Source organism: Podarcis raffonei, chromosome 10 (genome assembly GCF_027172205.1).
Source record: "Podarcis raffonei isolate rPodRaf1 chromosome 10, rPodRaf1.pri, whole genome shotgun sequence".
NCBI classification, from domain to species: domain Eukaryota; kingdom Metazoa; phylum Chordata; class Lepidosauria; order Squamata; family Lacertidae; genus Podarcis; species Podarcis raffonei.
Window position 1 is genome coordinate 64,347,557 of NC_070611.1, and position 27,565 is coordinate 64,375,121.

The 27,565-nt window shown below is 45.3% G+C and overlaps 1 protein-coding gene across 9 annotated transcripts in view; it reads left to right on the plus strand.

Annotated features, from left to right (window-relative positions):
- The window catches only part of SOX5 (SRY-box transcription factor 5), a 786,737-nt gene extending 764,536 nt beyond the window's left edge, over positions 1-22,201 (plus strand). For 8 of the 9 annotated variants that reach the window (XM_053407448.1, XM_053407453.1, XM_053407449.1 and 5 more), the window contains 4 exons: positions 3,947-4,055; positions 5,381-5,554; positions 13,123-13,339; positions 21,436-22,201. In XM_053407448.1, coding sequence (XP_053263423.1) covers positions 3,947-4,055; positions 5,381-5,554; positions 13,123-13,339; positions 21,436-21,742 — 807 coding nt within the window. In that variant the 3' untranslated portion in view covers positions 21,743-22,201. The remainder of the gene's footprint in view (positions 1-3,946; positions 4,056-5,380; positions 5,555-13,122; positions 13,340-21,435) is intronic. The other variant, XM_053407452.1, reaches the window with a different exon arrangement.
- The last annotated feature ends 5,364 nt before the right edge of the window (positions 22,202-27,565 follow it).

Consider the following 27,565-nt stretch of genomic DNA (forward strand, 5'->3'; position numbering starts at 1 on the left):
CCAGGCAGAGGGCCTTCTCAGTAGTCATGCATGCCTTGTGATGCGCCCTCCCATCAGATGTCAAGGAGATAAGTATCTATACAACCTTTAGAAGACATCTGAATGCAGCCCTGCATCAGGAAGTTTTAAATGTTTAAAGTTTCGTTGTGTTTTTGTATATGCTGGAAGTTCTGAGCATTTTGGGGGGCAAAGTTGTTGGGCTTTGTTGTTGTTGTTTTGGCCAAAAGTAACATTGCCAAAAACAGCACTGCCAACATGGGTTGCCATATGTCCAGATTTTCCTGGACATTTTGCTGATTTACACCTGGACACTGTTAACGGTATTCCGTGTATGTCCGTAAAATTCCAGACTTATGGCAACCGTACTGGAAGGTTCCCAGAGTAGCTGGGGCAACCCAGTCAGATGGACGGGGTACTTTTATTGTTGTTATTGTTGTTATTATTATTACATTTCTGTGTTCTTAAGGTGGAGAGTGTGGTCACATCTAGAAGCATCAGGGTGACCACTCTTTTACCTTAAAAATAAATAAATTCGTACTGATTTCTCTAACAGTAACAGGTGACAGGAAAGAAAGACCCTATTCTGTTAGAGTAGACAATTCTGGGACAGAGATAGCAATATAAATAACCAGTACAAGGCAGCTTCCTAAAACGTTCCAAAAATATTTATACCTTGCTTCAAAAACCCACAAATTAGGCACCAGCCACTAAACCCTAACAGAAAATATTACAATGCAATCCGAACAACATAAATTTGAGGGCCAAAGCAGATGAGACATTAAGCCTAGTTTGTTACATATGAGTGAAGTTTATTACATAGCAAGGGGACTTTTTGTTTTATTGGGTCGTCACTCTAACTCTGCATCCTGGAAAAGACGATGGTTCCTTCACAGAGTATCTGCATGCAGAAGGTCCCAGGTTCAGTCCCTCCAAGTGGGGCTGGAAGAGACCTCTGCCTTAAACCATAGCAAGCTGCTACCAGTCAGAATCAATATTTCTGAGCTATATGGGCCAAATGCCTGATTCTGTCTAAAACAGCTTCCTGTGTTCCTACTTGAGAAAGGTGCAGTGGCATCAGGTCCCAGGTTCAGTCCCTCAGGCAGGGCTGAGAAAGGTTCCTATCAGGGAGCCCTAGAGAGCAGCTGCCAATCCGAGCAGGAAATACTGAGCTAGATGGAGCCATGATCTGACTCGATATAAGCTGGCTTCCTATGTTCCCCCACCACCATCCGTCTCGTTGACTAATGCCCATATAAAGTACAGTGCCGAACTGAATTCAACAACCCAGAAATACTGTGGCAATCTTCAGCTTGAGACGCACACGCCGCAAAGCCAAAAGTATTGTTCATTATTTATGCCTCTTGAAAACTTTCTTGTTCCTTTCACCCTGCTACATCCCGGCTGAGCTTTTGCTCCCCTCTTTGATTTAAAAACCCTTTTTAATTTATGGATTACCGTGTCCTCTGCTTTAAAAACCAAATAACTTGTTTTGCTCACGAGGGTGTTCTTGCTTTTGTTTTGCTTTGGGTTTTTTTCCTTCTTCTTTTTCTTCCTTTAGCCGTGTTAATTTCATTCAGTGCATCAGCCGCAGCAGAGATTGGTTAAGTGCAACGGCTGGGCCTCCTCAGCCTTGGAGGCCGCTCTGTTGTTTTATAATTAAAGCTTTTTGCAACTCACTTTTCACCTCCTCTGCCCCGCTGCCAACTCTCGCATGCCATCCCTCTCCCTTTGCTCAACACCGAGATTGACTGAAGGTTCACTTAAGTCATGGCTCAAAGGGGCATAACGAAAGCATAGCTGACTGTTTTGACATCGCTCGGCTTCAGAGTGACAGCCTCTGAGAATTATCTCAACTTTCCCTTTGATGGCGACTAATTGAATTATTTTATTATACTGCATGTTTTAGTAGTGGGGGGTTAGGGGTTGCCTTGTCGCTGAAACAGAGTCTCCGGTTCCTCCCCCCTCCCCCTTATCGCTCCCGCGTTCTGCGGAGAGAGGCAACCGAAAGCCAGGCAAGTTGAACTGTGTGCGGCTTGCGAAAAGGAGGGCTGCCTTTGCTTTGCACGTTTCAGTTCTGCAGCACCGCAACACTCCCATAACTGGGTGTGGAGGGGGAGGAAAGCAACATTTTCCAGCCATGATGAATGCAGGTATTGCACTCAGAGAAAGGTGCAGACCCCAGCTAGCCTCTTCCAAGGCCCCACAGTGCAGGCATCGTTCTCCTCCAAGCCAAGTGCACGGCGCTAATCCTGGCCACACGATGCTTTCAGCTATAGGATTTGCGGGAAAGCCATGTTTGTAAACACACTGCAGGCGCATTCCCGAGCTCTGAGCATGCCGTGGGGTTTATGAGGCTCCTCCTTGGTCTTGCTGGGCATAACCCGTTCCCAGAACTAGACTCTGAGCATGGTCTCTGGCATAAGTGAGGAGCGGTATTTGTGGGGGGGGGGATGGCGGGGGGGAGTGGTTATGCACAAAGCAGGCCTGCACAATATGTGAACCACAAAGCATGTCACAGCCATGGAGATCAGCCGCCCAGGGGTTGCACAAATCACTGGCGTGCTGTATGAAAATTTGCAAGTTTTCTCTTTGAATCCTACTCTGCCTCTTTAGTTGCTGTGTTTAGTTGCTGTGCTATATTACAGATTCTATGTGTTTCTTTAATATGCATTTTTACCTATCCTTACTGTCATATATATCTCCCTTCCCGGCCTCTCACACAGGATCTTTCCTTGTGTAGCAAGTGACACCGCTCTCATCTATTTCCCATCACCTTTTGCTCTCTGTTTGTTCTCTTGAGGATGATAGTGTTTCTCCACCGCTATTGGGTATATTTTTTTCCCATCAGTTCCCCACCCCACCCCTACAACACCTGAGGCATTGTTCAGACACCATCAAATAGCCAAATCTTGTTGGCTTCATTGCACCAAATAAAGGAGATTCTGACTGAAGATCAGGAAGAACTTTCTGATGGTACGAGCTGTCCAACAGTGGAAGGGACTTCCTCAGAAGGTGTTGGACCCTCCTTCACTGAAGGGTTTATAAGCAGAGGTTGGATGGGCATCTGTCGAGGATTGTTTAACTGTGATTCCTGCATTGTAGGGTGTTGGACTAGATTCCTTCCGACCCTACAATTATATGAAATAAGAGTGAGGAAAATGTTTCTTTCTCTCACCCTGGAATATTGTGGGCGAAACAGTTTTAAGGAAAATGGATGAGAAAGTGATTGTCACAGTGATGAGGGGGCTGAAAATTTCACCCATTTGTAAAGGTACTCCTGAAAAATCATCAGAAAGGATTGTTGCCATTTACATCCTGTGAACAAGGTAGTCATTTCTGACTCAGAGTTATTTCCTTTGGCTATTTTCTCAGTTGCCTTACTTGCGTCTCAGACAAGGATAGGGATAAAAATTAACATCAGGAACGGCCCTGGCATACTTTTAACTTCCTATCAATGTTAGGTTTTACAAGGTTTTTCAGAGGCAAGTATCCATCGGGCCCATCAGAAAAATTAGCATCTTGAATTGCCCTGCGGGTTGCTAAACTAAACCCACTTTTCAGTGCAGTGAATTCCACCAGAAACATTTGAACCTCTTGTGGAACATGCTAGCTGAGCGCTTGCAATGTGTGTCAAACTAATCTGAATTTCACAAGCTTACTCATCCTCGGCTAATAAAGCTGTATTTTTGAATGGGAGGAGTGAATGTTCAAGCCATGATACTTCCAACTCAGAAAACCTCCCAGAAATAATTGTGTTATTCTCCCCCACCCCCCATCCCTTCGGGCATTCACCCCACTTTCATTTACTTTTCCAACCCAACCATCTTCTTCCTTATTTTCTAACCCTCCTTCTCTGGGGATTCTTGCAAATTACCTATGAACTTTGTGGTTCCATTGCGTGTTAATAAAAAGACTCCTTTGTGCCCTCTCTTCTCTCCCCACCCAGGACAAAACGACACTGGAGAACCTGACTCAACAGTTGGCAGTCAAACAGAATGAAGACGGGAAGTTTAGCCACGCTATGATGGATTTCAACATGAGCGGAGACTCTGACGGTCAGTAGCGCAGCGCTTTGCCTTATTCCCAGCTGTGCCTGTACATCCACTGCCCGGTGGAGAGAGAACATTGATCTCCTTGGAACTTAGCGCAGGGCGAGGAGGCACCCACTAAACAAAGCTGGCGATGTGCGATGCTGAAAGTCTGTGGGCGAATTTTTCATGCTGTCATAGTAAACGCCATTGCCAAGGTTAAGACCACGTCTCTGGCTCTGTGAAGATGGGATGAAAGATGCAAACAGAAATAGGTTTTGGAAGAATGAGATCAGTTGCAGAAGTGATCAGTTAGCAGAACCGATTGGCCACAGGACAGGCGCACTCTGGGACTGTAGAAGCTGTTTGAGTTGCATGAACCTTTCGTATTGTCTGTACCACTGCAGAGGTGTCCGTGCATGAAAAGACAGGCGGCCATGAACGAGCATTATGTTGGCTTGTTACATCCGATTCATACATCATAGGGCAGGGGGTTAGTTGTTCACCAGGATGGTGAATTGGTTGGAGTGTTGAACCTGATTGAACCTCCATAGCTATTCAGCCATGCAGCTCACTGGGTGACTTTTTGGCCTGTCAGCCTAACCTACCTCACAGGGGAATTGTGAGAATAAAATAGAGGGGCCATGTACACTGCCATGAGCTCCTTAGCAGGAAAGCCAGGATATATCTTTGTGATGCTGCCAAAAAAAGACCCTTCATTGTTAGGAAGCAAAGCAACTAGCACTGCCTAGTCCTTTGGTGGAATCACAAAATCATCAGCAAAAAAATAATAATTCAGATGGTGTTTCAGAATGGATACCCTCCCCACCCTCATCCCAAGATAAAAACCTATAGTACTATCCTGCATTATTTGGAGACAGTGTAACCATGGGTGACATTCCCATGCCCCACTTCTTTTACTCAACTGGCTGGCGATTCTCTGGGAGGAGCAGAAGAATGGGAATGTGTGGAACCTCCTTCCACCATGCACTAAGGAAGCATTCGCTATGGAGACCCAAGTTGGGCAGTTCTTTCCCTGCGGAAAAAGAGAGGAAGGGAAGGCTGTGCAAACTGGAGGTGTGTACATTTGGACCTCAGCATTGACTACCATCAGCAACTATGTTTAGGTGATTATATGGTGGAGGGAAAGCACGCAAGTGCCCTTATCCACCATGCCATAAAGCTGTACAACAAATACATGTCTTAACTGAGAAATGGGAGATGCAGGACTTCATGCTGCAGTGATGAACCCTCCCAAGCATGATTTAAAGCTATGCTTGAGGAAGCAGCTTATAACAATGAAATATCCTTTGTTCCATGCCTTTTCTGCCCTCCCACCCCCATCATTTTAGGAAGCGCAGGTGTCTCAGAATCTCGGATTTATCGGGAGTCCAGAGGGCGTGGGAGCAACGAACCCCACATCAAGCGCCCAATGAATGCCTTCATGGTATGGGCGAAAGACGAGCGGAGGAAGATCCTGCAGGCTTTCCCGGATATGCACAACTCCAACATCAGCAAAATACTGGGTAAGGCAATGAAAAACAGGAGCAGCAGTTCTCCAGCAGGGCTCTGTGGTTTGGAGTGGGCGTAATATCAACTGGACACACATCTGGTTCCGCAAAAGCCATTCTGTGCTTAACTCAGAATGAGGTGGCAGAATTCTGGACTGCACCATTTCGTAGTGCAGCGAGGTGTCTCCTAAATGAACTGTGGCCAAGATGGCCAAGAGACCATCTTGTCCAAATGTAGCTTGCAGAACGGCCATGACTTTGCACTCAGATCAGTATCTGAGGCTTCTTCCACTTTCAGGAGTGAAGGTGGGCCATTTTGGGTGTTGGATATGGGGTATGGCTTCTTTGGGGTTGTGTTTTTGTCTTGTTAATCTTTGTAGCTCAAGGGTGACCCAACATTTGGGTCAGTAGGCACATCTGGAATTTTGAGGTGGTGTTGTGGGCACCAGCCACAAAATGGCTGCCATGGGGCATGGCATGACACAAAATGGGTGCCATGCATCAGCCACCCCATCAATAGGGGAGGGAATGTGCTCCCATCAGCCACTCCTGAGCTCACTCACAAAGAGAAGCTCTTTGCACCTCTCCTTTTATTTAAATGATGGGTGAATGGGTGTCCACTCCTGGCATCTAATGAAATGTGGGCATGTTTAAGGGGGCATATTCAGTGTAGGAGAGGCTGAGCCAGTGCAAACAGAACCTGAGGAGAAACAGCAAAAATTCTCTATTGTGCTGAGGTTTTTTGAGGAGACAACTAATGTGTTCTTTCATGAGTGCTGCAGAAGGCACATTGGTGACCCCTATTGTAGAATTTTATGTGGATTTTGCACAACATTTTGATGTTTGTATTATTATTGGGGAGGTTTTCCCAACCCGCCTTGGGACCAAAATACAAGATATTGTTATTAGTAATTGAAATGCTTCTGAAACTTCCTCTGTGTGAAAAGCTCTTTTTAGTAATGAACATCAGAAAGAGGACTTGGCTACACATTTGTCTCTAGAATGTGAGTTTGCAGTTTTCAGGGAGTTGTGTTTGATCTGTTGTGTGTGCCTGTCTGTTTTTACATGAGGGGGCAACATCCTTCCCATAATCTGTAGCTGTGCAGTCCACAATTCTGGCTTTTCAAATGTGTAAAGGTAAAGGGACCCCTGACCATTAGGTCCAGTCGTCACCGACTCTAGGGTTGCGGCGCTCATCTCGCTTTACTGGCCGAGAGAGCCGGCGTACAGCTTCCGGGTCAAGTGGCCAGCATGACTAAGCCACTTCTGGCGAACCAGGGCAGCGCACGGAAACACCGTTTACCTTCCCGCCGGAGTGGTACCTATTTATCTACTTGCACTTTGATGTGCTTTCGAACTGCTAGGTTGGCAGGAGCAGGGACCAAGCAACAGGAGCTCACCCCATTGCGGGGATTCGAACTGCCGACCTTCTGATCGGCAAGTCCTAGGCTCTGTGGTTTAACCCACAGTGCCACCCGCATCCTTTCAAATGTGTAGGTTGACTCAATTTCACATGGGCAAGTTGGCCGCTGGAGAAATTCTGCTGGGAGCAGGATTTGTGTGACCACTGTTGGCTTCTTCATTCTACAGATTCACAGAGGCCTATATACTAGCTGTCAGTTATAGATGGCATGTAGGATGGTTTTAATAGGGCACCTGAATTGACTAGATTAGTCGGAAGAAAGTGAGATAAGGAGTCTACATTTGTTCCCGGGAAGATAACACTTGCATATGCTAGCAGAAGGGATTTAAAGGCAGTTAGTGGCTGTGAGATTAAGCCTATGAGTCAGGAGGAAAAACAGTTTGGCTGGGTCTTTGCATTTAAGAGCTGTCCTGATTAAACTTACCTTTAAGCAATCGTCTTCAGGAATTGGTCAGATCACCGCAAACATCATCTCCTCCACTTTTCCATACAGAAAGTACAAAGGGAACTTGGATGTTTTCTCCCCATCTTAACTGATTGTTTGGGATAACAACCTCCAACAGCACGCTGCTAATTCATTCCACTTAAAATAGGCCCTTGAGCCGGGCTGACATTTTACTCAGTCTCTGGGGGATCCGCGTTGACATTTTAAAGGGCTTCTAAGCATTTTATAATACCCTCCAAATCTGGTTTTAATAAACCATTTCGGCTAAGAAATTTAACATAAGGAATCACCTTTTACTGTTTAGCACTAGGCCAGGCCAGTGCAGGGAAGGAGGGAAATGCGGCAAGCGTATCGCGAGCATCTTTTTCCGATTAAATATACAGTACGTGGAGTGTAACATGCAAATCCATTCCAGATTCTCATAGAGATGACAGCCCTGCTTAGCTCTCAAAACTTCTTGCACTCACTGCAAGTGAGTGGAGAGGTCTGAAAGCAAGCGAAAGTGAGAGATTGCTTTCCTTTGAAGCATCAGAGGATAAAGGGGGGAATCTCTTCCTCCTCTGCAATAAAGAGGGGGTGAGGCGCTCTCCTCTTCCCCTGATGGAAATGTTGGAAAGGTCCCTTCTGGGCTGCCAAAGGCCACTTTTTGAACTCAGCAGGGAGTTCTCTATTAACTTTGGGAAGGAGAGGGAGTTGGAAGCTCGCAGATCAACCAGGTACTCGGGTCTCTTTGCAAGAATGGCACAGTTGTTCTAACTCACCATCATCATCATTCTTCCTTCTTTCTGGCACTGGGGTCAGGTGTCTGAAGTTTCACACTGACTGTGGGTTATGTGAGACTGTTGCTCAACCAGGCTGTGTGTGTGTGTGTGCTCTCTATATATGGCTCCTGTACTACAGTGCTATTCTATCCTGGGATTAAATTTTGACACTTTTGATATTACGCTCTGAACATTTTAAAAAAATGGGGGGGGAGTACCAATGCATGGATTTGTTAGCAAAGTCATCTGCGCACATGTTTGTCATCCATCTGTTCATTGGTACGTAAACTGATGTATCCGATTTTTATTTCACTTTTTGCAAAAAGGAAGAGAGATGGCTTGTTAAGGAACCTTGTTTTAAGAAGTGTTTCTGTAATGGTTTTAGGGGTTGCTCATGCGTAAGTTGCCGCCACTCCTGGCTAGGTTACCTGGTTGAACCCTTTCTGTCTGGACAGCCCTTCACTTCGTGGCTGTTTCAGTCGCTGGCAGAATCCGTCAGTGGGCATTTCTTGAACTTCTTCCAGCACAAAAGTTCTTTGACACCAAGTCTCCTCCTACTCTCCCTGCGCGGAAGTCTTCTGCGCAGGGAGGGTGTGGGCAGCGGAGTACCCGTGCTCTCTCCGCTGGTCTCCGGTGAAGAGTCCTGGAGCCTCCTCTCCGATTCCCCCTTCTGCCCCCCTTCTCCACTGGTGTTACGCTGATTTCCTTCCCCAGCAGATGGGCTGCCTCTCTGCCTGCTGGGACCCTCTCCGGCATCCCTCTGGAGCCTTCCCTCCGCCTCTGGCTCTGATGGCAGTTCCCTGACAGTTTCAGTCTCTCAGTGTTCCCACTCTTAGTCTTTAAGATTCTCTATCTATCTCTCTTGTGTGAGTGTGTGTGTGTGTGTGTGTGTGTGTTGCAGTTAATTGGAAAAAAACTAAAACACAATTTTCTGTATTCAGCCATTTTTATAGGAGTGTGAAATAGGAGGCCGGTGATAGCCGGGATCTCTGAATGTTAAGCTATTTCTCCTATTTGGGAAGTACACTATGCTGATAACAGCATACTTGCCTTATTTGCATGCAGCCATTCAGGCAGATCTCACCAAAGCAGTTCACCAAAAGTTATATTGCAACAATAAGCATTAATTAAAAAACAAAACAGTTGCAATGAAACAGAAAGACTGGTGTGTTTGTTTCAAGGAAGCCGTAACTGGTTCTTCTCGCCTCCCCGCTCATAGCAGGGCCCTTCGGAAGCCCCTGTGCTGGCCCTTGGGGGAGGCCACTACTGGGAGCAATGGCTGTGGAAGCAGCACTTTACAAAAGAAAAAAAGAAAGGTCCTTGCCTCAAGAAACTTACAATCTAAATGTCAATGAAGGGAGAGAGCCACAGGTAAACAAGGGATCAACAGGCGCTGGTGGACCTCTGTATCCTTAGACCAGCTTTGCTAGACTGGCATTAATTGGTTAAATGCTTCATGGGGAAAGTGGAAGAGAGATATGATGAGGCAGGTTTCAAGCCTCTGCTGTGCCTTAGCCTGTGTATTTGTCAGCCTAGCCTACCTCGCGGGCTGGTTGTGAAAGGAGTTGAGATAAGAAAGATAAAGCTGCAGTCCCCCTCCCCCGGGGATAAAAGTGGGGGAACTCACCATGAAGTTTGTTCGCTCGTTTATTGCCGGCCCAGTCACAGTGCCCCCCGCCCCCCGCCAAGGTAGTGGCTAAATGTAAGATGTAACTAATGAACTCAATCCATTTCTGGATTAGAAATGGCCACCACTTTATTGATTACAGATTATAGGTGGATTTTTGGCTCAGGTATTGAGTGTATATCCGTTCCAGCCCCCTCCCCCGGAGAAGAAATAATTTTAAAATGGTATGGTAACTCAGTTCCCCTGAGTTGCTGCTAAAGGGGAAAAGAAGACCCCTGTAAAGCACTTTGGGAGATTAAAACTTGCTACAGAAATGATGGGGACAACCAGCTAGTGTTCAGCATGTTGCAAATGGCTAGTTGTGGCCAGTGCTCATTCAGCTTCTGGGTGGCTATAAATTGCTATGGCACAGGGAGCTTTTGCGGGGAAGGCATTTGGAGGCTGCCTGGGCCACCAGTCAAGGAACAGTGTTCTCCTGCATTCCTTAATACAGGGACTGCACCTGCATCTGCCCGTCTGTCTGATTCAGCTTCCTTGTGATGCTATTGGCCTTCCGCCGCACCCTAGCCAAGAGGAAGGGAAGCTTTTTGAACCTAAGGGCCACATCACCTTCTGGGAAAGTTTCCAAGGGCTGTGAGAGGCAAAAGGGGGCGAAATAACAAATGCAAGCTTTTAACTTCATGCGCTAGGCCGGTTTCTACGCACATTTGCACACACACTCTCCGCCCATACAAGCAAATAATAATAATAATAATAATAATAATAATAAATAATAATAATAATAATAATAATATATTTATACCCTGCCCATCTGGCTGGGTTTCCCCAGCCACCTCTGGGCGGCTTCCAGCAAAATATTAAAATACAATAATTCATCAAACATTAAAAGCTTCCCTAAACAGGGCTGCCTTCAGATGTCTTCTAAAAGTCTGATAGTTGTTTATTTCTTTGACATCTGGTGGGAGGGCATTCCACAGGGCGGGTGCCACTACCGAGAAGGCCCTCTGCCTGGTTCCCTGTAACTTTGCTTCTCACAGTGAGGGAACCACCAGAAGGCCCTCAGCGCTGGACCTCAGTGTCTGGGCTGGATGCTGGGGGTGGAGACGCTCCTTCAGGGATACTGGGCTGAGGCCATCTAGGGCTTTAAAGGTCAGCACCAACACTTTGAATTGTGCCCGGAAACGTACTGGGAGCCAATGTAGGTCTTTCAAGGCCAGTGTTATGTGGTCTCGGCGGCCGCTCCCAGTCACCAGTCTAGCTGCCACATTCTGGATGTAGTTTCTGGGTCACCTTCAAAGGTAGCAAATGGCACCATCGCAGCTGAATGGCACATTCCAGGCAGGCAAAAACTCTCAAGGAGAGCGCAAAGCTTGGGGACAGTGGGTGTAGCTAGGGAGGGAATGAGGTGTGCAGAGAGTTCCAAGGGCCAGAGAGAAAGGCTTGGAGGGCCGCCTTTGTCCGAGCCTGCCAGAGGGAAGAGGGAGTCCTGTGTAGACACATTTCCTGCCCTGCGTGCATTTGACCCCCATCAAAAGAGAAAGGCATACTCGCACCCACCTAGCAAGGCAAATGGAAAACTGGCAGTTAATAATATTAAAAAACTGAGACTTTCCTAATAGAAGCTATATGGTTTGCTGGTGTTTTTGTTGGAGCAAGGGACAAATGTTTTGCAAAAGGGAGAGAATGTAAGCTTTCTGTAGATCATAAATGGTGCGTGGGGTGTTTGTGATGATCTAGGCATGGTGGAAGTTATAATGTGAGCTAACTGCAGCGAGGAGGAAGGCCACGGCTGTCTCCCAAGTTGATCAGCCCCCACAATGTCCTTGCCACATTTCCACCCAGGGGTTGTTTCCATAGCCAGGGGCTCATCTCTGTTTCCCCAAAGAGGCTGGGCCACTACAAGGCTAGCCTGAGTAATATCCCATTGGGTCATTTCTTTTCTCTCCCCCCCCCCCAAAAAAAGAAAAATCCTCCCAGCCCAGATTTATGAGCATCATGAGTATTTTGTAAGAACAAAAATCTCTCCACCCAGCTCCATTAGAAAAAGCAACCCAGAGAGCAAATGAACATTGTTCCTCCATTTGTAATATTTTTCTTTTCTCAAACGTTAGCAAAGCCTTGCCTAGGACTCGTTCGCTTACACAGCCAGAAAAGGGTTGTTGTTGTTTTTCCCTTAAGAGGCATAACTTTAATCACTTGTGTCATTCATCCTCTGGGGCCAGTGCAATTATGCATGTGGGTGTTTGACATATATATATATATATATATATATACACACACACACACACACACACACACACACACACACACACACAGTGGTACCTCGGGTTAAGTACTTAATTCGTTCCGGAGGTCCGTTCTTAACCTGAAACTGTTCTTACCTGAACCTTAGCTAATGGGGCCTCCCGCTGCCGCCGCACCACCGGAGCACGATTTCTGTTCTTATCCTGAAGCAAAGTTCTTAACCTGAAGCACTATTTCTGGGTTAGCGGAGTCTGTAACCGGAAGCATATGTAACCTGAAGCATATGTAACCCAAGGTACCACTTGTGTGTGTGTGTGTGTGTGTGTGTGTGTGTGTGTGTGTTATATCTGTGAGTGCATTATGTGTGTGTGTGTGTGTGTGTATGAACACACATGCACACATGCACATTGTGTACATACACACAACACACAAGTGATTTTAAACAACAGTAAGGAACTCAGGTCACATTACTAATAAGCTGGACGACATTATTAATAAACACATTTGGCAAAAGAGAGACAAGAATGGCAGTGGGGGCAGGGATGGAGTCATTAGTGAGGCTGGATGAATGAATGGCTTTTTGCGGCACAACGTAAGCAAAACAGGTCCTATCTCAAGGAGCTACAAGACATGGATGAGAGAAGCCGGTAGTGGCTGGTCCGTTAGGGCAAACGGGGTAATGCTTCACCAACCTTGGCCAGCCCCTGCCCCACTTTCTAGGAATGGAGGAGAAATTTGATTTTGTTTGCATTTTCATGAGAAACTGCCAAATTAACACTCCAGGTAGCTCCAGCAAGGGAGCAATCCAGCATCCGCCTTGGATAAAGGAAGGATCATTACAATTTGGGAGAGCCATCAAGGTACCACCAGATCAGCTTTCCCCAAACTTGGGTCTCCAGCTGTTTGTCGACTACAATTCCCATGAACCCTGGAGACCCAAGTTTGGAAAACCTTGTACTAGATCCAAGTGTTACATGGACTGGATCTGGCCCTCGGGTTGCCGCTAGACCACTCCAGGGCTGGAAAGTCCTTTGAAAAGGCTCAGAGATGGACAGATCTCCTTTTTTCTTCTTCCCCCGACAGGCTCTCGCTGGAAGGCTATGACAAACCTTGAGAAGCAGCCGTACTATGAGGAGCAGGCGCGCCTCAGCAAGCAGCATCTGGAGAAGTACCCGGATTACAAGTACAAGCCCAGGCCGAAGCGCACGTGCTTAGTGGACGGGAAGAAGCTGCGGATCGGCGAATACAAGGCAATCATGCGCAATCGGCGTCAAGAGATGAGGCAGTATTTCAATGTTGGGTATGGGCCCTTTGTGGCGGATTTCATATACTTAGGTGGAAAGGGTCTGGGGTAGCTCAGTCGATAGAGCATGAGACTCTTAACCTCAGGATCATGGGTTTGAGTCCCATGCTGGGCAAAGAAGTCCTGCATTGCAGGGGTTGGACTAGATGGCCCTCGTAGTCCCTTCCGACTCTACCGTTCTATGAGTCTCTGTGCATTTTAGCCTTGCAGGTGTTATTAGGCATATAGTGGGAACCTGGAGTTTTCCCGATGTGGGATGATGGAGAAAAGGGGCCTACAAGTTTGCATCTCTTTTCTCCTGACTTCCAAGGTTGAGGGGTGGCTCAGTCAGTAGAGCATGAGTCTTTGAATCTCAGAGCTGTGGGTTCGAGCCCAACGTTGGGCAAAAGATTGCAGGAGTTTGGATTAGATGAGCCTTGGGATCCCTTCCAATTCTACAGTTCTAATATTTTAAGGTCTGCTCGCCCAACCACCAGCACATGAGAGCTGTAGCCACTTCAGCTGGAGGGAAGTCAGTTGTGTGCACCCACCCCCATCCTTGTAACACGACTTCCAGTGCATCACATGCAGTGATGGGCGCCAGTGTGGATGGCTTTAAAAGGATTGGGCAAATTCCTGGAGGCTGAGGCTGAAAAGGGCTACTAGGCACAATGGCTACATTCTGACCCCACTGGCAATATGCCTCTGAATGCCAGTCACCAGGACTGGGAATCGCAAGTGGGGAGAGAGCCCTGTCGCACTCGAGACCTGGGCTCCTCATGGGCTGACCATTGTGAGAACAGGAATTCTGGGTGAGATAAGCCTTTTTGGCCTGATTCAGCAGGGCTCCTCTTACATTCAGGACTCAGTATTTGCAAGTGGTTTGCACGCTTGGTTCTCAGAGGCTGCCCTTACATTCTGTGGGATGAGAAGCAGGCTATGTAATCAATGACTCCCCTCCTGCTCTTCTTTCTCAGCAAATGCTGTCCACTGGCATACTGCTGCTTCTGAGCACGGAGATTCCATTTAGCTGTTGTGATTGTTAGTAGTCACCGATACAGACCTGTCCTCCTTTGCGAATTTTACTGGTCCCCTCTCAAAGCCGTCTAAGCCAGTGCTCATCACCCCATCTTCATGGCAGTGAACTCCTTTAGTTAATTCCAAGTCGGGCCTGCTACAAAATGTTGCAGTGTGGTGCGTTCCAGTTCAGGGTGCCAGCCAGCTAGCCAAACAGGCCTGCTTTCAAGCTCCACCATTCTGTTCCCATTCCCTTTTCAACTCTATGCAAATGTTCAGTTTCCTCACAGGTAAACGAACACTACAAAGCCCTGCCCGCTCTGGCATACCATTTTTACTCAGTTTAGAGCTTTCACTAAGTTTGAAGGCGATGCTCAGAAGCAGGGGACCACCCCGTGGGATTTACGCCCCTGACTATGCAGGGTTCTAAATCATTCAAGGAGCTTCTATGAGGATGAGAGACAAATGTTTTCCATTTTGCCCTCCAAAAGTCACCTTACTGCTTACTCCACATGCTAGTTATATAGCATGTTATACAGTGATACCTCGCAAGATGAAATTAATTCGTTCTGCGAGTTTTTTCGTCTTGCGAAGCACGGATTCCCTGGGTATTAATGATTTTTTTAAAAAGGAAACAAACTCGCAAGACGTTTTCGTCTTGCGAAGCAAGCCCATAGGGAAATTCGTCTTGCGAAGCAACTCAAAAAACGAAAAACTCTTTCGTCTTGCGAGTTTTTCGTCTTACGAGGCATTCGTCTTGCGAGGTACCACTGTATAGAGGAAAGGGTGTGCCTTATAAATAAATATACACTCTTTCTTGTCTTGAATTTTCTTGGGAGAAAGAGCAGGCGCTTCATCACTTAATGCACAATTAATATATGGAATTCACCGCCACAAGATTTTTTTATGGCTACGGATAGAGGATGGAGGGGAAATTTGATTCAGTATGCATTGAGAGCTGGACCAGTCAAACCTGCACTGTCAAAAACAATTTGCAAACCGAAACAAAAATATCCTTTGAAATCTTCACTTATCTAAATTTTGTGATGCAGTTCTTCAACAAAACAGTGTTTGCAAAAATGCATTTATTGGGAGAAGTGTGCATTAAAAATGAAGATATAAGTGAGAAGAATTGGGAAATATGGGGTAATTGCTTGCAAATGAGTGCACATTAGTCCAAATATAAAAATTATTTAATAGGAGAAATTCACACTAAAACATTTATAATTTTTCATGAGGATTTTTTTTAAAATCCTCATCGCTAGAAAATGTGAACTGAATTTAAGACGGGGGGGGGGAATGAGAAACAAAATTGATATATCCTATCTACTTACATAGTGCTGCATCTTTCTGAGTTGATAAAGAACAAACGCCTAGCCGATCCAAAGCTAAGCACTTTTGAGTCCTATTGATTTTTTTTTTTCAGCGTGAGAGTTAAGTACAGGTTTAAATCTCTCCTGTTGAAATCAAGGAGACTTAAAACTGCTTAACCAGGGCTGGACTGCGCCCAACATTTTTGGAACGAGAGCTGGCTGTTTGAGCCTGGTTAATGGATGACAGTAATGATGAACAGAGATGAATCTGTCCAGCCACTGCTAAGTGTCACCAGGCAGTATTTTAAACAGCTACAGTGTGCATTGTAATACTAAGCAGCTCAGCCCAGAAATCTGAGCCGCTTAACCCTGTGGTGTTGGCAAGTCCGGTGATCCCACTGGTAAGCGCGGAAACAAACAGAGGGATGTCAGCCAAACCTTGGCATCAGGAGATTAAAAAGAGAGGGAGGGGAGGACCTTTTGGAGAAAGAATAGGCAGCGACAAAGCCTCCAGAATTCCACTTATCTCGCCAACACTGATGCTTGACAATGTTAGGGTGGGGGGATTAATCCAGCAATAGTTGAAATGGTATTCAGCTTCCTTACCGAGCTAGCCAAATTCTCTCTCTGCTGGGAGTGGCGCAGATACTTTGGGGTTACCAATAGGTGTGCCCCAAATGAGGTCTTTGCAACAAGGTGACATCTTAAAGGCAACTGATTTTGGGTTCTCTAAAGGGCATAACGTTTGTCGGAATGTGCAAACGAGGCTACTGCAACCTCATGCTAAATTTGGTGTGCTTAGAACTGATTGCTTTCAGTAGACTGTCTCACGCCTAAATCGGCACAGCGTCAGGCTGTAGGGCTTGAATCCCGATCAGGGGAGACTGGGACTTGCTTCTGAGTAAACTTGGTGAGATTACAGGTGGCAGCTCTTCAGAAATATAGAGGCAACTCCATAGAGCTGCCATGGTTTGTGGCACACAGTGAACTCTGATGTTGCAGGTTTTCAAAGTGTTCCAACCCTATACTCAGAAATTAGCTTCCTAACCACGGCCAGCTGTAACAGATCTAGCTACATGTTGGTGTTGGTTTTGCTGTTGTGGATGCCTGTTTGGTAAAATCCATCCTATGTAATCCAAACTTCCCTTATTTAACCCATGCTAAGTGCAAATTATTTTTACCAATCCATACATCTGCATGCTCTTGGAGCCCTACAAAACTGGGGTTTGGTGGGGGAGTATTCTGTATGGATTGAAATTGTCTAGACCAGAGCTGCTGGTCTAGTCATTTTCACATCACCTTTGAATTCCTTGATACTAAGGGCCTAGGTCTCAGAGATTCTAAACCTGTGACTGGGCTATCTCACTTTAGATCAGCCTTCAACAACTGCAACTCCCATCGCTGGTGTGGAGCCAGCGTGGTGTAATGGTTAAGAGCAGTAGACTCGTAATCTGGTGAACCGAGTTCACGTCTCCGCTCCTCCACATGCAGCTGCTGGATGACCTTGGGCCAGTCACATTTCTCTGAAGTCTCTCAGCCTCACTCACCTCACAGAGTGTTTGTTGTGGGGGAGGAAGGGAAAGGAGATTGTTAGCCACTTTGAGACTCCTTCAGGTAGTGATAAAGCGGGATATCAAATCCAAACTCCTCTTCTTCTCTTCTGGTTGAGGCTGATTGGAGTTGTAGTCCAAAATGACCTGGAAGGTGAAGCTGTTTTAACCAGTAGGTTGAGGTTCTCATGACTGAATGTTCATCTCTACAAAATCAGTCTCCTCACAGAAATCTAATAGTCTCTTAGGGATTCTAGCACTCTATATGCAGGAATTAGTTCAATTTAATTGCACTGAGGAGCATTGCAGTCTATGAAGTGGTTCAGCCAGGACTCAGGTTTACCACCTCAGCAAAAACAAGGGCAAACGCAGTAGCTGCTGTTAGAAATTAAAACAACAGGTCTTATCTCCCCTTAGCAAGGCTCCCTCTTCCCCTATCTCACAAGGTTGGTATGGTCATCACCCTGTCTGCTGCTGGCCTGTGGCCCCCGGGCTGAAATAGGTTCCCCACTCCTGTATCCTCTGCCCCAGATAGGCTTCTGTATGTTGCTATAACGCTTGAACAGCCACCTTCTCCTTGAAGGAAAGAAGTGAGAGATTTAGAAATGTGGCAAGGATCGGAGAACTCTGCCAACCCTGCCCCATGGCCTTCCAGGACTGTTCTGAGGCTTATTGTATGCTTGGCATAAATGGCCAGGGCAAGGTTTCACTCTCAGTTAAGCCTGCTCTCCTCCAGAGATTCCCCTCCTGTCTCCCGTGGCAAGGCTTTCCGTTGCAGACGGACACACCTTTGATGACATTACAATGCGGAGCATGTTCTGCACAATATTATCGCAATTGAATTAGCCCATGCTGCAAGGCAACAAAAGGAGCATCAGTGCTAAATCTGTAGGTTTGCAAGGATCCCCCAGAGCTTCTTAGGGAGATAAACACAGCCAGCATTCCAAGATTTGAGGAAGGAATTTAGCAGGCCTAAAATAACCCAGCTCTTTTATGACATTTGCATGTATTTCCAAGCTTTCGGTATCTGAAAAGGAAGGTTTTAAGCAGATGCTTGGCATGGTAGCTTTATGATTTCACAGAAAAGTTACAAGAAGATGGCCTAGTATGCCTCTCTTGGATGCTCAGAGCCCAGCCACAGTTTTTAAGAACTGCCTTGAGATCTGATTTTATGAAGCTGTCTTTTTAAACTGAGTCAGACAAGTGGATTTGTCTACCTTTATATTGTCTATGCCAGGGGCTGGAGAACTTCTGGTCTAGGGATGGGAGAAGAATTTTTATTAAGTTCGCATTTGCACTCCCCCCCCCCCAAAAAAAAGATATGCAAACCAAAACACTTCCTTTAAAATTTGCATATCTCCAAATCTTTCAAAGCAATTTTCCAGGCAAGTAACATGTACAAAAATGCATATACTAGGATAGTGTATGAATGAAAATGCTTATAGGGAAGTTTTTAATGTTGGCGGTTTTATAAATTGTTAGAAGCTGGCCAGAGTTGCTGGGGCAACCCATCATTGATGATGATGATACTATATTTGTGAAAGTGATATACAAGGATGTATATTGGGATAAGCTGCATACAAAAAAAAGTGTGCTTGGGGAGAAATTTGGTATAAAATACTGATGGATTTCCATGGGGACTGTTTTAAAGTAAAAGCAGAAAAGTCACAAATGCATGTTGAAATGTGAGGAACTGAAGGCTGGGAAAATGAGAGAAAGTGAAACCAACAACTTTGCCCATTCATACTGTGGCTCTATAGATGCTGTTGGACTCTAACTCCTGCAGGTTCCCCACTCCTGGCTGCAGGTCTGCAATGTCTTGCGATTAAGTTATTCCCAGCCCTGCAGCCTGAGCTCTTATCTAGCTGGAGGTCCTGCATAATGAATCTGGGTGCCTTCTCCCTGCCCCCATGGAAGTGTGTGCTCTAGCACTGAGTGTGTGGGTCCTCCCCCTGGGATTTGACCTTCTTTTCTGGCAAAGGTTGCAGAACCAGAAATAAGTGTGATCAGTCGATCGCACGGGAAAGTCTTGTACCAGCGCTGTTTCTCAAGGGGCGTTCCAGCGCAATCCATCCCCATCCCTCACAATTCAGGGATGCAAATTTGCATCCTGGGTATTGTGCTGGGGGAAGCATTACTGTTTCCTGATGCCAACACACCATGCATCAATGGATACACCCCTTGAAACGGCCTCGGTCCTGTATACCTGAAGGAGCGTCTCCACCCCCATCATCCAGCCCAGACACTGAGATCCAACTCTGAGGGCCTTCTGGCAGTTCCCTCACTGCGAGAAGGGAGGTTACAGAGAACCAGGCAGAGGGCCTTCTGGGTGGCACCCGCCCTGTGGAACGCCCTCCCACCAGATGTCAGGGCAATAAGCAACCATTTTACTTTTAAAAGACAGCTGAAGGCGGCCCTGTTTACGGACGTTTTTAATGTCTGATGCTTTTAATATTCGGTGGAAGCTGCCCAGAGTGGCTGGGGAGAGACCCAGCCAGATAGGTGGGGTATAAATAATATATTATTATTATTATTATTATTATTATTATTATTATTATTATTATTGAAATGCAAGCAGCAGGTTCAGAGGTGGTTTTGTCAGCACCATGGCAGGGATGAAGAGAGGGTTAAACTTCCCCTCCTTACCTCCACCCCGCCCTTTCCTGAGGCTGCTCAGACTTCCCCATTGCTGCCGTTTACACTTATGCATTAATTACACTAGAGAAATTAATGTTGGTCCTAAGGAAGGAAGTGGGAAAACAAGAGCTCTTATGCCCTATAGGGAATCTTCTGTACTGGGCCCACATGGGGAAATAGCATGCCCATTAGAACTGAAGGAAATGCCAGTGAAGTCAGGGTGAAACAGAGAAATAATGAGTTATATTTGACATCTAAGGCATATCAAACATATGAAGCAATGGCTCCAATATAATGTAATGTAAAAAAAAAAATGCATTAAGATTTATAATACATGGGTACAATTATTAAGATATGGCATCTGGGGTCTGTAATTGCACCCTGTGTGGAGTTGCCCTACCCCTAATGCCTTACACATGGACGCTTTCATTCTACTCAAAACTTCTTGGAAGTATGCATTCAACAACAGTACTAAATAGTTAATGTTCCTTACCTTAACTGCTGCATTTGTGCAGTTTCACTGCTGCGTTGTTAAATCAGAGTTGTCACCATACTGCGGTCTAATAACTCCAAAGTGCAATATTTTATTTTCTTCCAGTTTGACTTTCTTGGAGTCTAAAATGATACTAATTATTGGGGAGATGCTGAACATATTTTCATATCCCTGGAAACATGGCTTTAAGGGGGCCTGCAAGAGAGAGAGGGAGAGAGAAGGGTAATAGCTTGGTGGCATAGTATCTGTTTTGAATGCAGAAGGTCCAAGGTTCAAACTCTAGCATCTCCAGGTAGACTTGGTAATGTCCTGTGCCTAAAACCCTGGAGGGTTGATGGCAGACAGTGTATACAATACTCAGCTGAATGGACCAATGGTCCTATTCTGTATAGGACAACAGTTGACTATGTTTCTCCGCACAGCCACTGACAATCAGGGTAGATAAAACTGAACCAGATGGACTAATTAACTCAGTAGAGTGGTACCTCTGCTTGCGAATGGGATCCATTCCGGAGGCCCGTTCGCAACATGAAAAGCCCGCAACTTGAAGCACCGTCTCTGCGCAGGTACGTGGTGCGATTTGGTGCTTCTGTGCATACGCAAAGCATGATTTAGCGCTTCTGCGCATGCGTGAGCAGCGAAACCTGGAAGTAACCTTTTCCAGTACTTCCGGGTCGCCGCTGGACGCAACCTGAAAAAACGTACTGTATTTTTCGCTCTATAAGATGCACCAGACCACAAGACGCACCTAGTTTTTGGAGGAGGAAAACAAGAAAAAAAATATTCTGAATCTCAGAAGCCAGAACAGTAAGAGGGATCGCTGTGCAGTGAAAGCAGCAATCCCTCTTGTTGTTCTGGCTTCTGGGATAGCTGCGAAACCTGCATTCACTCCATAAGACGCACACACATTTCCCCTTACTTTTTAGGAGGGAAAAAGTGAGTCTTATAGAGCAAAAAATATGGTAACATGAAGCAAACGTAACATGAGGTATGACTGTATAAGGTAGCTTCCTTTATTTCTAAAAGAATGGCTTATGAGGATGCACCCTCCGTCTTGTGTCTAACGCCTCCCCGTATTGTTCCCCCCTCCTTCATTGCCAACAGACAGCAAGCACAGATTCCCATTGCGACGGCCGGCGTAGTCTACCCAGGGGCCATTGCCATGGCAGGAATGCCCTCCCCGCACCTGCCCTCGGAGCACTCGAGCGTTTCTAGCAGTCCGGAGCCCGGGATGCCCGTTATCCAGAGCACTTACGGCATCAAAAGCGAGGACACCTCCCACGTCAAGGAGGAGATGCAGACTGACGACATCAATGGCGAAATATACGACGAGTACGACGAAGAGGACGATGACCCCGACGTGGACTACGGCAGCGACAGCGAAAACCACATCGCGGGGCAAGCCAACTGATAGGAGGGGGTCCCGATTCTTGGCGTTGACCTCGGAAGACTTCGGTGGGAAGCCCCGGCTGGTTCCTTAGCCCAGTGGCCAAGCACACAGACTTAAATCCTCACACACTGACTGTTACTTAAAAACTCTTAGTCTTAACTAGTTGGGGGGACATCAGCTGATGAATAGGCATCAGCCCGCGTTGGGGGGGGGAAATAAACTTTTTAAAAGGAAAGCGAAACAAAAAATTTAAAGAGACAAAAAGGCTCAGAGGAAGGAACCGTGACAAGGAAGACAACTCACGAAGACAACAAATATATATATATATATAAATATATATATAAAACGGACGGAAATAAGCTATGGGTAATATAATGCCAGTAATTCAGCTGCTATACCCGAGCACTGAAGTCTTACCCGTTCAACTTTTTATTATTATTATTTTTTTCAAAATAAACTTTATGGCTGTTTGTTCTACAATGTTCTAGAAAATTCTCACTCAGGTACACAGTGCCAACAAGTGGCTTGTGAATGTGTTCTGTTGTTTTTGTGCTACAGGTTAAAGGAAAAAAAATAAGATTTGGGGTGGGGTGGGGGGAGGTTGGGAGGGGAGGTGACGCACCTGACCAGGATGGGGCGGGGGGCAGAATAGATGATTTTTAAAAACAATTCTTTATACTTCCCCCTCCAACTTTCCCACCTTTTTCTTTTTCACCCTTCCTCTCCAGAGTCAGGGTTATTAAGGCATTTATGCATCTGGCTGGAACGGACCTGGGTTTTTTAGCCCATGTGGCATTGCACATCCTGATTCACAGCAATTGCTACTTGCAGTTGGACCTGTAGGAGTTTGCTTAGGGCCCTTGTGGTTTGCTGCAGTGCAGAATGTTTTCTGTGCAGGCTGCAATAAACCTTTGGGTGGTTTGAGAGATTTGTAGACCATGAATTGAGCTCAAGAGATGCCCAATATGGGACCTTTCATCAACATATCATCATCATTATTTATTGGATGTCTTACCTGCCTTATACCACCAGGTCCCAGGACAGGTTACACCCATATAAAAATACAATATTAAAATCCTTTAAAACAACAATGCTCTCCCACTGACTTACGTCCTTCCCTTCCACCAAAATACATTAACCCAGTCCCTTAAAAATGCAAGCACTTGTTATATCTTGGTTTGACAACTTCCTTATTAATCTACACACATCCTTAAATGGCTCATGCCAGTCACCAATAGCCAGTTAGCCTGAGCACCTGAGCATCTGGGAGACGCATGTGCCCTTGTCCCAATCCAGTATCTGCTTGACCTTGATGGATGTGCGCGAGAGCATGTTGCCACATGGGCTGCAGTGGGAATACTCTTTATTTCTGCTACCACCACCCCAGCCAATCACCCCCTTCCTTTCTAGACAAGGCCTCCTTCCACCAATTGCACACCAGAAGTAGTCTCTGAGCAAGTGCCAAATTTGTACTCACATGCTGAACAACTTCCATTTCATGTTTTCTTTCCCAGTTGGTCGTCTTTTCTTTATTTCTTTCATCTCGTCTTCGGTCTAAAGTTAGGACAGTGTTGTGTCTTAGACAATCCGTTGAAGAACCTGATTACCAGCAGCTGGTGAGGTTAGATTTTTCTTTAATTAATTTTCTATTAAAAAAAAAAACACAAGTTAAAGGAAACTGTAGGTGCTGTTCTCAGGTGAGAGAGAGAGAGAGAGAGAGAGAGAGAGAGAAACAATAGATTTAGAGGGAAAAAATATTTTATGCATCATGGACTTGTGTGTTTAGGTTTATGTGGGTATTTATGGTACTAATAAGAATAACCTTCAGAGAATTGTTGGGGTGGAGCAGAAGTAAATCAATGGATGATTTCCCAAATAACTGAGTCTGTTTGACATCCTGAATTTACACTTCGTGTTGGTGCTACATGTAATAGATTTCCATTGTTTGCATATGAAGTGTGGCACTGAAGAATATGAATCATTAACTTCCTAAGTCAAGTATTGGGGAGGAAAGGGTGAGGATGTCCAATGTCAGGTGTTCAGAGACTTTCAGCTCCAGATCCGCATCAACCATGAGGCTGAGATTAAATCTTGCTTGGGGATGAAATCTTGAGTGAGCTATGAAAATAATTCCCGTGATATATGAATGATTGACCCAATATGTGCCCGTGCACCCAGATTTGGACTCAGATTGGGCAAGGCATTCCTCACAGTTTGTCATTCCACATAGTCCCATCCCTCGTGATGCAAAGTGCACTACTACGCTACCATGGGCACTAATGTCTGTGGTGGGCCTTTGTGCATCAGTAGCTGTTCCAGTCATGGTGCTGCAACATTGCCGTAGTGCCACTGGGACATTGTTTTGGTGCTGCAGGGAGATTCCAACAGTTGGAACAATCCCGATTGAGGGCTCTGGCAACACACTCTAGGCTTCCAGGGCCTAGCAACTGCCCTATTCATTTCAATGCCAGAGAGCGCTTGGTATATATCACCCCAATTCCATCTGGCATTTTCCCAGGTTAGAGGGAATGAGACAGAGCCCTGCTTTTGTGGTATATCTTGTGTACCTGGGCCTATTCAATCTTTGGCTTCCTGCCATGATGAGGAAGTCATGATGATTGGACAAGGGAAAACTAGGCTTTTGACCTAGCTGAAATCAATGGAACTATGCTCGCTAAATGGAAGAACTTTACCATAGGCAGTTTATAGTTCAGGCTGCCAGATAGCATACTAGGTTTGATGATAAGCAAGTGGCTCCACATTCCAGCACTTCCCACAATGTCTTGCTTGCTAATACAGATGCCTCAGGCTCATCGGTGACCCAAATGGGAAAGGTTTATTCTGCCATTCTGTGTGCTACGATTAATTCCATTCTAAGTGGTTTACTACAGCAGAGAGCTACAGAGATAGACCTGCACATATACTGTTTGCATGCAATGCTAAGCCATGGTTTGCGTAGCTTAGCGGTGGTTTGTTTGTACATCCAAGTCCATCCTAGCCAACTATGTTTTTGTTGTGGCCAACAAACCAGTATATGGAACCATGGTTTGAAATGGGCTTGCAAATTTTGACTTGTGGTTTCTCATTAGGTCTGAACCCACTATCCTGGCTTAATCCCAGTTTGTTTCAGCACCCTGCCCTCGATGCTTGCTCAGCTACAAAGGTGCAAGATGAACATTTTGAAAATGAAACCAACATTAAAGGTAAAGGGACCCCTGACCATTAGGTCCAGTCGTGACCATCTCTGGGGTTGCGGCACTCATCTTGCTTTATTGGCTGAGGGAGCCGGCGTACAGTTTCCGGGTCATGGGGCCAGCATGACTAAGCCGTTTCTGGCAAACCAGAGCAGCGCACATAAACGCCGTTTACCTTCCGGAGCGGTGCCTATTTATCTACTTGCACTTTGAGGTGCTTTCGAACTGCTAGGTTGGCAGGAGCAGGGACCGAGCAATGGGAGCTCACCCCATTCGAACCGCCGACCTTCTGATCGGCAAGTCCTAGGCTCTGTGGTTTAACCCACAGCACCACCTGCATCCCCTAAAAAACCAACATTAGGCACAACAAATTATAGTTGCTCTGGTCGTCTGCAAGGCTGATCCATCCATGGTTAAAACAAACAACGGCCTATCATTACATACAAACTGGTACAGTGCAGAATACAAACTGAAGTCAGCAGCCATTCATTTTTAAAAGAGCAGATCTCTAGTCCTCACTATTGCAAAGAATTTACAGAAACTCAGGACAACATCTGGCGGAATCTCGAAAGCTTAGAGCGGTAGCTAAATAATACTTTTGATAGGGAAAGGCTGTATGACAGCAGGACCAGATTGAGGCTGCCACACGTATTAGGCTGTATGTCCCGTTGACCTATTTCTGAGTAAACATGCATAGAGTTGATACATCTGTTGATTTTGCTGACTGTCATTTCAATGTGTGAATTGACTTCTCCAAAAAAAGCATTGTGTACAGATCAGTGGGGTGGATGGTGCCAGAGCAAAATGGAAGTTTCATGGTTATTGAAGTCTAAAAAATATCTGACCATATTCTGTGGCTATCATGTGTTTGCCTGGGTATGTCAAAAATGGTGGCAAGCCTTATCCAACACTGTAGCTTTCTTGGGAAGGGGTGGTCCCATCAAATATGTTCGAGCACACCACATAGTTTTTCAAGATGGCAGTATTTGCATTGGAAATCATTACTGCCATCTTGGGCATTATTGGATAGTGTGACTGCCATACTTGCCCAGAAATGTACAAGATAGTGGCATTCACAAAATTCCAGCCACTGGGAACAATGGGGAATATTTTATTGGCAATGCTGAGGTTATTGAGGAGGATCTTGAAGGAAGTAGGAGGGAGAAGACTCAAAAGGGTAAAAATAAAAAAATAAATTAAAAAAATTAAGAATTGATCATCAATCCCAATTCATTCTTATTAACTCTTTGAAGATTCATGCCCTCATTGTTCGTATGACAGGATGCTACTTCAAAAATAGACCTCCCTCTGGCAAAGCAAACAGAATCCCATTGTGATTGAATAGTTCTGGCAATAGTTAAATGGGTGCTTGGATGCAATTTCCACCCACACTGCTCTTTCACGTTATCCACCTCTCCCTCAACAATCCTCTCTCTCTCTCTCTCTCTCTCTCTTTCTTCCTCTCAATATTTGTCTGGGTTGGTATTCAGAGTAGTACATCATATTCTCTATGTTGGAGATGTCTTGTTTTGTATTGGTTAATGGTTGCATTTGATTTTGCGTGAGGGTTTTTTTCTTTCTTCAGTTGAACTGCCTCTTCATGCTAGTGTTGTAATGGTACTTATAATGACGTTAAGAATAATAATGGTCAGCTGTTCCCAGATAGTAAATTATGCATAATTTATTTTCCTCTCTTTTTTTTTTACATTACGTTGGTGTTTTTTTAATTTGGCAATTACCATGAACAACGACAGCTGTTAAGGTGTTTTTTATATATATAAAAAAGTGTCCTTTCCTCCTTTTGGGTTAAAAAGCTGCAATTTCGCTATTGCTCGCCCATTCCCCCCTTTTTTGGTGTGTGTGTGTATGTGGGATCTTTTAGAAAACATAATTTTGAGCCCACTGTCCCATCAGGTATGGACATTTCTTAAGACGGGGTGAATTATGGGAGTGTTGAGTTCAATCTTAATTAACTTCACTCAGTTTGGATTATTTAATGACACTCTAGAGCCATTCAAAGCACTCTGGTTAAAAACTAAAGCAAACTTTTATATATATATATATAAATATAAATATAAATATTATGACAAATGTACAATGTGAAAACTGAACATTTTGCTCTCTTTTTCTAAAAGGAAAAAAAACACAAAACAACTAAACCAGATTGTTCCCTGTCTTTGTGAACAAATATTTCTGACTCTTGTGGGTTCAACCTCACATGTGTTGGATGCTTGATTTCCACCATTTTATGAAGACAGTCTGGGTTAATTATGTGACTTTGGTCAACATCAATACTTTGTTTTAGCTCCAGGTTAGTTCCAACCCAGGTTGGAGCAAGTCATCAACACACTAGTTATGAGAATATATAATCTGGGATGAGCCTGTGATAGAAGCACGTGCAAATCCACACAGATTCATTGTGGTCCCAACTGTGTTGAGGGAAACTTCAGAAATAAGTGATATTCCATAATGTATGTCTGATCGCCCCAGAAACAGATAAACGTATTCAATTATTCAGTTGACTGTCCTAGGTTGAGTCCAGTGGGCCTGTGCTTGCAAATGCTTACTGTACTGGACCCAAAATACTTCAAAATTACTGCAGGTACGAGGACCTCATCTGTGAGTAACTGGGGGGAACATACCTGCTCTC